Genomic DNA, 12,804 nt, shown 5'->3' on the forward strand with positions numbered 1-12,804 from the left:
CCGTGACGTTAGGGGTCCTTCATGAAGGCAGCGGTCAGACGACGCGGTGGCCTTGGAGGTCGGCACAGAGCTCACCGATGTACAGGGATAACCTTCAACGTGTCTGAGTGTAAGTAACACAAATAAAATCACCAGTTGGCATAAGGTTATAAGTAGAATAAGATCTCGGAGAACTGCAAGGAAACACGTCTCCAAATCTAGCCACTGCCGTCGACTCTACAAACACCTGTAGGGCGGCCATTACCCTTGCTTTATAATAATAATATCTTAAATTTATATAGCAACTTTCAGGAGACCCAAGACGCATACGTTTCAGAGGAGAAGCGGTGAACAGACAACGCCAGGATACTCTCGCTCTGAGGAATACACTAAACCATAAACTAAACAAATACTCGTGAGATATGTATGAAACGTGTTCCTCATATTTCCTCCAACTCTTCATATTTTTTAAACTCACCTATGAAAAAGGCATGATCAGAATATATTTTCTGTACACACAACACACAAGATAGAATCCAACGGCTAACGTGGTAATATCTAAAGGTATTGGATGAAATTTTAAAAAATACATCTATTTTTGGCCCAGGTCCGTCTAGTCTGTATATAATGGTGCCACATCACCATGACGACATAATAGATGAGTGGTACGAGTTGAAGATCTTGTTCGTCAAAGAAATGAATGCATGACTGACGCACAAGAAAGACAGGAGATGCGAGGCTTCAGTAAAACCATATGAACCTGTCGACTCAGAAGAGACGACAGACTGTTTCTCTGGGAGGCCAGTCCACCATGAGCTGCGTTTACACTGCAAGCCATGGTGCTCCAATTCATTTAGCTCTCATTTACCATTTAATTCAGATTGTTTGCGTTTGGCTGTTCACATTATTATTGATTGATTTTTTTTTTTAAATGTGGCCAATATCAGATTGCAGTGTGAACTGGTCACGCTCCTGAACTGACCCGTGTGCGCAAATGAACAATAAAGATGATTGATGTAAAGAAGTGTGACGAATGTGAGTGAATCTAGAGTGATGTGAAAGTCGCCCGACTGTTCAGACTAAGGTTGCGTTGCAAACTAAATGTATTAAGAAATCAGACCAGTCTCTGATTTTAAGACTACAAATAAAAGTTGCCCAAATCGGAATTGAAAAGATGAGATTCCATGAGATTAGTGCCATTCACACACCGTCGTCCGAGTCACGTAGGTATGAGCAAAGAAAATCTGATTTTGGCCGCTCCACCTGCAGTGTGAACGAAGCCACACAGAGGTCTATAATACTGCATGGATAGAAAAGATCTTTCATCTCAAAATACAACATTAAGACTTAATTTAAAATGACACATGAATGTTATTTCCATTTTTATAACATCTGAAACGTTGTATTGGTGACAAACTCATTTATGGTGAACTTAAAGGCTAGTTCCGCAGAGTAAAGTGCAACTTAAGCAACAAGAAAAACAAAAGGAATAATAATAATAAAAAGAAAAAAGAAAGAAACATTCCGCCACGCACCGCCAGACCCTTATAACCCTTTCACTGCCACGTGACATAAGGTTAACCCTTTACTATGATAGTAGTAAAGGGTTAACCTTCTATCACGTGGCAGTGAAAGGGCTAATGTGATAATAGTTATCTAAACACCGTTGCTGCTATTGGGTTATTGTTACAAACTCAGAGGGGGGACAAAAGGATTAACAATGATATATAGAACATTGTAATGGTAACTTTCAAAACAAAGATCTAAGAAGTAGATCTAAGAACATCTGGAACCACGAGAAGAAATCTTCCTCTTCCTCTCCCTGCCGCTCCGGACCAGGCTGCCGTCTCTCTCAGACCAATTTAGCATTTCATTTATTTTAATTTTTTGTATTTTTTCCCCCTCCTCTTTTTATAATTTAAGAAATCAGTAGAAAGTTAGTAACGGGCCACAAGCCGACACTTAGAGGCGAGAGTCTGTTCACCAAGACAGTTCCGCTTCCACTGCAGAGTGAAACAAGAGACGTACCCCTCCGAGTGGGGGGAGAGGGGGTGGGTGGGTGGGGTGGGGGGGGCTAGAACGATGCGTGTATGCATGTACAGGGCGTTTCTGGGGGGGGGGGGGGGGGGGGGGGCTATGGAAGGGAAGACGAGGAGGTTGGAGGAAGGTCACGCTCTCATGTCGCTCTCAGTCCATTGGTGGTCGCACCTCGCCGTGTTTCTTTGTAAACTCCTCTGCATTCTTAAAGAATTTGTTACGGTCCTTGGAATATTCCTCGGCCAGGTCCGCCCTCAGAGGGTGCTCGGGCTGGGGGTCGTTCACCAGGGCGAGCAGCGACTGGATCACTGGAGGGAGGAGACCAGAGGGATTCAGAACGGGTTCAGTCGCAGAGTTAAAGCATTTCATTTTTTTTATTATTCATACATGGAATTATTACAGTCCAACAGTACATATTTATATGCTCCACTAAACTCCATGGCCGAAAGGAACGGGAAGAAGAAATTCTTATTATACCTGCCCCTATACACACATACAGTACACACTGATAGACTAATTGCAATGTTTACCAAACCAAACCAAACAGAATGTACATATTTATTTTGCAGAAATGGAAACATCAACACAATTAAATTAACATAAATAAATACATTTTGTGTATCCATCGGTTAAATTGCATGTTTTACGTTCATTCATTTATACACACATTTATCTATATAATGTATTATTCTATAAAATGTTATTATTTTAATTGTATTATAATATAACTAAATCATACTATTTATACTAAAAATCAAGACGCAAATGTTCATTTGTAACTGCAATGCACTACAGGAATTGCTGGGGGCAGTATCGTTTCCATTGTCTGACTGCATTCTGTAGTAACGGCCCAGGTAAGAAGAAGAAAGAATGCGGTTAACCGTCTGTAGTGTGATAGTAAAGAGTTAACCTTCTGTAGTGTGGTAGTGAAAGGGTTAAAACCAATTTCCGACAATTAGTTACACTTTAAATATACAAATGTATTTCTTGATTGAGAACTATTTGATCATGGATGAACAAAGCTGTCTATGCGAATGGTTGATTTGAATTTCAAGGAATTTTTAAACACCTTGTTAAAATATTTGCTGTTCAAGGAATTCCAGGCCTCGACTTCCCCCCCCCTAAAAAAATCAAGCACTTTAAGCACTTCAAGGACCTTGTGACTTGTTATGTCCGTATAATTAGTGGTCAGTAACATGGGTCCGACAGCCATCACTGATATGTCTGGTCAGTAACAGACACACTATATCTCTCAATCCCTCCACTTGTTTTTGTTGTGAGGAGAGTAACCACAGAAGGCTACCTCCAGATCCACCTCAGATTCATTCTGGATCAAACAAGGCCACGTTGCAGGGGTAAGGCTAAGAGAATAATCAAAGACTCTAGCCACCCAAACAACTGCCTCTTTGAACTGCTGCGGTCAGGCAAGCGCTACCGGAGTCTCATGGCCGGCACAGAGAGACTCAGAAGGAGCTTCTATCCCCAGGCCATCAGGATGCTCAACGACAATAACACTATGTAACAAACCATCAAGTACACTCACACACATCCACACGCACACTCAATTTAAATAAACAACTCACTGTAGCACCCACTTTAGACACTTTAACACACTTTATATTTATTGGTAGAGATTTGCACTACAACTCATACCTCATTGCACCTTACCATAAGTTGTACCTCATCCCATTTCTGCATTGTACTGTAACTCAGTTACAAATTTTTTCTACTCTGTATTGTATATTGTATATATGTATATTGAACACTTTAGTTCGAACACTTTTGTTTACACTTGTTACGTACTTTTGACTTCTATTTTATACTTATCTATTTTATTTTTATCTATCACACTCTCAGGAGCAGAACAGAAAAAAGCATTTCATATAAAAGTATTCTGTATTTTTGTATGACAACTAATAAAGAAACTTGAACTTTCCCTCAGCCCCTGTGCATGAGAGCTGTTGCTGTGGGTCACCAGTACCTTGGTCAGTCTTGGTGGCTGGTTTCCAGTTCTCTGCACTGATCACAGGCAGGCACACCTGGCCCTTCTCGTCGATGTTGGGATGGTAGATCTTCGTCTTGAAGGTGATCTTGGGGGGCTTGAAGGGGTACTCCGCGGGGAAGATGATCTCGATCCTGAACGCACCTTTGTTGTACGGGGCTTTGTCCTTGAGGGAACGACAAGGGTGGAGCGTTAAGGTATTAAAAAAGACAGACACAGTAAAAGATGATGGGGAACCACAGTTAGAACAGGTCTATTCCACAAACAGCTTGGGTTCAGGATTTGGGATCCCTAGCCCCATTCATCTATCCCAGAGTTTGCTCTGAACAGGGTAAATCTGCATTTTGCTCATGGAATGAACTCCCAACAGTCCTTAAAGCTGGAGATGATCCCCTCTGTTGCAGAGTTCAAAACATTGATCTCCAACCTTTGTCAATCAAGTTGTACATGTTTTAATTGATTTGTTACCCTTGCTTTTTGCCTCGTCTTATTGCCATGATCATATATGCTTTTTTTCTTATTTTTTTTCTCTCTTTCTCCGATTTTTCTGTTTTCTCCCCGTCCGAATTTAGTCGTTGTGCCAATTCCCCCCCTCCCCTACCTGGTTGTTGTGCGCATGTTCTCCTACCGGTCGGTACAAGGGAACCCTGAAGTCATCCGCACGCTTCCTCCGACACGCGCGGCGACAGCCAGTGACTATTTTTTCACCTGGCAGCGAGGACTCTCATTGGTGAAGTGTAACGCGTGGGAGGTCATGCTGCCTTCATCAAGTCATGCCTCCACTGAGCAAGCGCCCAGACCTGACCTGTAGGCGTCGCTGTCCACAACGCCAGATTCCCACCCATGACTTGTTCTCCCCCTAACCCAGCCAAACAGGTTAGTATAGCGATCAGCCCCAAGCAATGCTAACTCCGGGAGTCGAGACCGCAGCCTCTTGCATTGGTGACGAGCGCAATCTCTGCTACGCCACCTGACCGCTATATATATGCATTTTTTTGTGCTTATTTCTGTATGTACACGGGTGGAACAGGTTAAGAACATCACATGGTACTTACTGGAATAATGATTCCTTGCCAGGCTAGGATATTCGATTCATCCACTAGAATGTTGCGGAAATAGTGCACTCCAGATTTGCGAATTTCTTCCAGTTCCTGTAACCAAAGAGAAGAGTAATATTGAAGTTATAAAGCAGGGATGCAAAAGATATGAACATGTTGGCCTTTAACGGTAGTGATGCGATTTGAACTGTATACAAAAGGTCCTACAGTAATCCAATGTTGTACATAGCAAAGTGATAAGATATGAAAGCACTATAAAATGGAAAATATCCTGCTATGTCTTTTTAAATCTACATTTATACATTTAAATATTTTACTGTACGTTTTACTGTACATTACTGAATATTTTTGGCTGTGTATTTTAGAATGTATATAACAATTTTAGAATGTATATCCATGACTATTTTTATTGTTAGAGATTTTTGACTAGCTAAATGTTTATTGTGAGCGACCTGTAGTGCTGAATTTCCCACAGGATCAATAAAGTACTTCTATTCTATTGTGCTTCTGCAGTCCATTTCAATGATGCTGTGCATGTGTAAGTAACCAAAGAAAACCTGCAAACAACTAAAGACAGAGAAAAATCATCATCGCTTGTTCACATCTATCAATATATGTGCCCAGTTTTATTGCAGGCTATTAATTAAAATATATAACTATCATAAAACTATTCTACCTTTCATTCTTGGCAGATTTAGGCTCTAGTCAGAACATTGTGAACCATGATGGTATCTTTTTCTCTTAACTTGCTGTAACTTAGCCTTTAGCTTTTGCCATCCGTTTCTGATGCATTATGACAGGAATATATCAAAGGAGGCTTATCAAATTAATTAATATGGCTGTGGATGATAATGCATTTTGCTTATCCATCACCCAAGGAAGGAGACAACGGTCTGCTTTGTAGTCTCCTTCATAACAACTGTAGAGTTCCAGGTGGGGCTGGGTGATGTGCTAAAATATTAATATATTTCAATATCAATATACTAGGTATGGAAAATCACAACGATTTCCATCGTGTTGGACTGCATAGTAATGGGAGGTGTATATTGCAATATGAATAATTTCACCAGATACAGTATGCAGCTTTTAAATTAAATAGCTCCATTTGGGAAGAATTAATCACTGTGGAGATGTTGGTTTAATACTCTGGTTGACTCACCATGATGACTAGGGTTTAATACTCTGGTTGACTCACCATGACTAGGGTTTAATACTCTGGTTGACTCACCATGACTAGGGTTTAATACTCTGGTTGACTCACCATGACTAGGGTTTAATACTCTGGTTGACTCACCATGACTAGGGTTTAATACTCTGGTAACGGTTGACTCACCATGACTCATGACAACAGACTCACGACAACACCGGTATTACTGGTGAGACCGGACATTTTACTAAATGATGCTCAACATCTGTAGAGGCTTACTTTGATCTTTCCGTCTAGAAGAGATCCGGGAGATTACAGGCTGTTTATCGCAGTTCTCCAGTTTAAAGCATAACATTACACTTAGGATGAACATCCTTTAACACTGCAATATCGATGCTGAAACAATATATTGTGCAGCCCTAATACAAACTGAAAGTGTAATTTTCAATGAATACACTGAAATATTTCAACACTGGCGATTCACACTTCATGATAAACAGTCGACAATGCGACCTGTCACTTTAAATGTGTTAAACACGCTACTTTCCAGTGGAGTCGTTAAGTTGAATGAATGAATAGTTTATTTCGGTCTTTGTTTACAACAAATCAAAAACACACTTGTGTGGAATTACAAAAAGAAAAAAAATCACAAATGTACATATATTCAAAGTAAGCTCACACACAAAATCCCAACTCGATGAATGAAAAAAAGAATAGGCTGAAGCACATGCTTATTTTTTGCCTATCCTTTACTATTCTTAAAAAAACAAAATATATATTAATATTAAAAAACCTTAAAATATGCTGCAAGATGAGGAAAAAAATATGTTTTACTCAACTGTACTCCTGAATTATTTAACTTTTTAAGGCTTTCAGAGAGTGAATCACTGGTGGTCAGGAGGACACCTTCAGGTTTCATTTCAGCCGTAATGATTTGCAGCAGTAATTTCGGTTTCAATTCCCTGTCGATCTGTTTTGGTTTCAGTTTAGAATCTGCTTTGGTTCTAGTGCAGCACTATTTATTTATTTATTTTTACACATTTGTGATGCAAGTACTAATATTAGGACTCTGCTAGGTGGGAAAGTGAAACGCATGATCAGAAGTTCTCACTTCTACTGAATCAAACAGTGAAACTAAACCATTCCCCGTTTGTCTGGGAACCCTCTCACGGCCACCTGGGTGTCCCTGCATAGTACAGATGCTGGTGACAGAACCCTGCATAGTACAGATGAGAGGAACATGTATGAACAAGAACAACTGAATCCCAAGTTGTAATGTGTAATCAGACTGAGGTTATGTCAGAGGACGGGGCTCCTCCTCCTCATCTGACTCTCGTGAGACAGTTTGCTCGTGTTCTCAGATGACAGCTGAGCTGTTCTGGGCCCAGAGGTAGACTTGGACCGGTCCGGTACTCAGGTCAGTCAGTATTAATAAGCAGCATGATCTTTGGCTCTCTGTCACTGGCCCACCCTACTCTCCGCTGTGGCTGTCCTGGCTGATCTGATTGGACGACCCACCAGAACAAAGGCTACTTCGAGATTTGCATGCTGGTCGCAAATTAACTGACCACAAATACTTGAACTGGACCTAGGTGAACTAGACCTAGGCTAACTAGACCTAGGTGAACTAGACCTAGACTAACTAGACCTAGGTGAACTAGACCTAGACTAACTAGACCTAGGTGAACTAGACCTAGGCTAACTAGACCTAGGTGAACTAGACCTAGGCTAACTAGACCTAGGCTAACTAGACCTAGGCCAACTAGAGCTAGGTGAACTAGACCTAGGTGAACTAGACCTAGGCCAACTGGACCAAGGCTAACTAGACCTAGGCCAACTAGACCTAGGCCAACTGGACCTAGGCCAACTAGACCAAGGCTAACTAGACCAAGGTTAACTAGACCTAGGCCAACTGGACCTAGGCCAACTGGACCTAGGCCAACTAGACCAAGGCTAACTAGACCTAGGCTAACTATAAACTAGCATAAGTCTAGCACACATGCAACTTGAACGTTCAAATTATCTCATGCAACTAGTTTTCAACTAGGAACCCACCACAAGATCAGCACTGAACGTTTTTCAATTATGTGAATATGACGGGCTGTGATAAGCATATCATCATCAAAAACATTAGGCTACATGGTGGAGCTAACCTATCTAGCTAGTGAGCTTTGTTACCTCGACAGCCGACTTCAAATGGTTACGGTTAGTTTGAGTCCGGTGGTTAAATTGAGGGTTATGGTCAGGTTAAGGTTTAGGAAAGGGGATGATTAACCTCTTTAGCCCGAGCGGTCTGTCGGCGGACCATGACATCACGCCATAAATCCATGTCTACAGACTGTATGAATAAAAGTTACGTTTTTCCCCCCAAATGTAGCCAAGCGTAAATACCCTAATCCTTGTCAAAACAGCAGTCATAGTGTATATTTTCAGCAATACGTTTGTTTACCAATAGGTTAAAGTGTTATTAGTGAAATATCAGTTTAGGAATTGTATTATTCATAAGCTAGCGAATTTCGACAGGAAATAAATGCGAGCGGCCATTTTGTCATCAGCAGCATTAGTCATTATGATGAAGGACAGACAGAGCTTTCAATGAGTGTCCGAATTTCGAAAAACAACAATACCCTGCTCAAGCCAGCTACTGTACAGCAAATTACTTGTGGGTGCATTTATTTAATTTCTCTTATTTTTCGCGATTATTTACCACAAAACGGAACGTTGGCATAAATTAGAACGCAACATTTTTGCAAACCGATTCAAAATGGTGGCCCAGTCTCCATAATAGAAAAGTAACTATTTACAGTAGATTTCATTCACGGTTCTTGCTGCACGCCTGGTGATACTAAATGCAAATTGAACTCTGCCATTGGAAAGAGTAGATTTGGCCCGATGAATAGATGTGTAACTTGGCTATAAAATAATGTCATTTATAGGCCTGATATTCTATAATAATATTTAAAATTGCATGTGTCCGGATGGCAGAATTCAGTACTGTATCCATCTACAAAACATTCTGTTTAATCATCTTCCCTTTATTCATTTGCTTAGATTTTTGGTACACATCTCAAGAAGGTGCTGAACGAGCTCAGTGGCAGTTTTTCATGTCCGGATTTTGTGTGAACTCTTACATCCAATTTACGAATTTAGTTTTAAATGATGCTTCAGACCCGTTAGAGAAATTATATATAAACTGCAACTTACATGGTTTAATATGCAACACTATGCTAGCTACATATCAAAGCCAGGGACAAGCAACTTACATGGGTACTTTTACCTTAAGTATCAATAAAAGTAAATGCCAACACAAGTTTAAAAGGGTAAATGCTAGATCCCACAGCCAGGCAGGACGTTTTATAATGTATTCTTAATTTTAAAGTAGTGGGGGTGGTTATGGTTATATGGTTAAGATAATAGACAGGTTTATCGGTTTATCATTTACGGTGACATTTAAGACGAGTTGCAGCTTTGACAAAAATTGACAACCTCCAATAACGGGCAGATGAGGCCTCTCCATAGACAATGAATGGTCTGACTTTATAGGGCTTAGGAAGCCAATGCCAAATGTTGTCATATTTCTCAGGCAAGCCACCATACACACAGGGAAATGCCCAATAACTGTGTTGACAGAGTTGATTTTGGTGTTAAAAGGTAAATCTGTCACAAAGAAATCTCAGAAACATCATGGGAGATTTAAAAAAATATATATAATAATTTTACATATTGCAATTTGAGCTATTTTCAATGCACATTGACGTCAACTACCCTTATCAAGATCGATACTGGAGTCCTGCAGCAAAATGCTTAGCAACCGTTTAACTCGCCCACCCACTCCCAGAGCTTCGAGGCCGTAAAGTGTTTGTGAGCTCTTTACACTCAAATCAGGACCTTCTAGCAATGCTAGAACCCTGTCGCCTCGTGTAAGAGCTCACACAAACATTCCATGGTCCCAGTCATTGTCTGTGGAGCCGCCCCATATTTTACATCCCAGTGACGTCTCTCTCTCTGATTGCTAGATTTAGGTGTGTCGTGGTGGTGCGTGTTCACTAAATACCGACTGAACTGTCCCCCGGGGCACAGGAAGGGCATGTGTGCCAAAAAACGGTTAACCCTTTCACTGCGACAATACACAAGAGGGTTAACCCTCTGACCGTCGGTTGTGTGATAGTAAAGGGTTAACCTTCTGTCGTGTGGCAGTGAAAGGGTTAATTAACCGGCTGTCGTGTGCGGCAGTGAAAGGGTTAACCCTCCGACCGTCGGCTGTGTGATAGTAAAGGGTTAACCTTCTGTCGTGTGGCAGTGAAAGGGTTAACCCTCCGACCGTCGGTTGTGTGATAGTAAAGGGTTAACCTTCTGTCGTGTGGCAGTGAAAGGGTTAACCCTCCGACCGTCGGTTGTGTTATAGTAAAGGGTTAACCTTCTGTCGTGTGGCAGTGAAAGGGTTAACCGGATGTCGTGTGTGGCAGTGAAAGGGTTAACTTTCACTAACTTTCACTGCCACACAGGACAGCCGGTTAACCCTTTCACTGCCACACGACAGAAGGTTAACCCTTTCACTGCTGCACACACGACAGCCGGTTAACCCTTTCACTGCCACAGGACAGAAGGTTAACCCTTTACTGTCACACAACCGACGGTCGGAGGGTTAACCCTTTCACTGCCACACCCGTCGGTTGTGTGATAGTAAAGGGTTAACCTTCTGTCGTGTGGCAGTGAAAGGGTTAGTTACATTATTGGAGACATGTGTCTGCGTTTGGTCAACACGTTCACTTAGCTAACTACCGACCAGCCAAAGCTGTCAAAGGCGAACAGAGTCAGTTGTTTCCTAAAGCTCAGTTCCACTAAACTCGACAGTAACTCACGACATGACACTCACGACATGATGCTAAACTCACGACATGATGAAACTCACGACATGAGTTGACTAAACTCACGAGATGATGAAACTCACGACATGACACAGAATGTACCCATTCTGCAATCTGTTAATAAAGTTTTCAATCAATCAATCAAACTCACGACATGATGCCACACAGAGTCCTGTATCGCCTCCTCCTCCTCACGGCTAACTAACGTTAGCTCGCTAGCTTCGTCACGGTGTCAGGGCTGTAACGTTAAGTCGTCGCATGTCTACTAAAGCAAATCCAGTGTGCCGTTAACGTTAGGTAACGTTACGGCTACTCCCGTCGACATAATAATATTTGTTTTTGATAGCAGTCTGTTTGCCAATTAATTCCTGGCCTTGCTGCCCGCGAGCCCCGGCCGGCTAGCTCGGTGGCTAGCTTAGCTTAGCTAGCTGTGCCGCCGGGTGAGCTGTTGGCTAACTACTAGCTAACGGTTGGCTAACCGCTCGACTCGCTCTACCGACACTTTATACTCTTTCATTCGACAACTGAACGTCGTAACGCTTGAGGAAATGTCTTGTTTTGTTTAATAATTCGCCAATAGTTGACGGAAGATCGTTTAGCTAACGTCTAACTAACATCGTACTCGTTGTTTCATTGATCAGGAGGGTTACCTTTGCCAGCCTCTTGCTCGCCGCCATCGTGGAATTACTGTCAGGACCCAGAATGCACAGCGAACAGGCGGTAGTGCAGCGCGCGGTGCCTGCTGGTCCTGATCCAGAGGGGAGGGCGTGTGCGTGTGAGTGTGTGCGCGCGTGTGTGTGTTTGTGTGTGCGTCTCTTTAATTTTTTTGACATTATTTCCACAATAGTAATAAATAATAATACTAATAATAAATAAAATAAAAGTAATAATAACAGTAGTCTAGATAATAATAATAATAATAATAATAATAATAATAATAATAATAATAATAATAATAATAATAATAATAATAATAATAATAATAATAATAAAATGGATTTTAAGTACTCTGATTTATTTAAATTTGTATTGCTGCCTATGTTTACCTATTTTGTTTTCTTCTCTGTTTTGCTACTCTTGTTTTTTAATCTATTTTTAGTGCTGCTTATAGTTTTTAATTGATTGATTGATTGATTGAAAAGTTTATTAACAGATTGCAGAATGGGTACAGTACAGTACAGCTCAATACATACAATTGTTAAGAGGATGCAGACCTGAGAAAGACTTTCGTCTTGTTTCCATCAGGGTCCCCCATTTTCAATTCATCATATAATTAATATGCTCCCTCTGTACAGCACTTTGTGCCCCTGTGGCTGTTAAAGCGCTTTATAAATAAAGTTGGATTGGATTGGATTGGATTGGATTTCTATCACTGCTGACCCTCTCTGGGGGAGCAGACCAGTTTAACACGTATGTTTATATCCCTGCTGACTCCCTCTTCTTACACAAGTTGCCAAGTGACATTGTGCCCTTTGACCAGGCCACCATTAGCTAGTTCAGTTACAACCATAAGTAAAATATCAAACATTTAAAAATTTAAAAATTAACCTTCATACTGTCTTTTACTATTATGGACTTTGCTACTAAATAATCGTCCTACCTACTATGCTAATATCAACATGTCTATACTATCTACTATGCTAATATGTCTATATTACTACTATGCCAATATGTCTATATTACTACCTATATGCTAATATGTCTATATTACTA

At 41.0% G+C, this 12,804-nt stretch overlaps 1 protein-coding gene across 1 annotated transcript; it reads right to left on the reverse strand.

Annotated features, from left to right (window-relative positions):
- Positions 1-1,348: 1,348 nt before the first annotated feature.
- Positions 1,349-11,804, reverse strand: ube2l3a (ubiquitin-conjugating enzyme E2L 3a). The gene is made up of 4 exons (XM_084324739.1): positions 11,742-11,804; positions 5,074-5,169; positions 3,998-4,184; positions 1,349-2,324 (listed from the first exon to the last, which is right to left on the reverse strand). Exons 1-4 carry the CDS (start codon positions 11,766-11,768, stop codon positions 2,167-2,169), a joined length of 468 nt encoding a protein of 155 aa, XP_084180865.1. The 5' UTR covers positions 11,769-11,804; the 3' UTR covers positions 1,349-2,166.
- Positions 11,805-12,804: the final 1,000 nt, after the last annotated feature.

The sequence above is a fragment of the Notolepis coatsorum genome (assembly GCF_963971535.1).
Source record: "Notolepis coatsorum genome assembly, chromosome: 11".
NCBI classification, from domain to species: Eukaryota; Metazoa; Chordata; class Actinopteri; order Aulopiformes; family Paralepididae; genus Notolepis; species Notolepis coatsorum.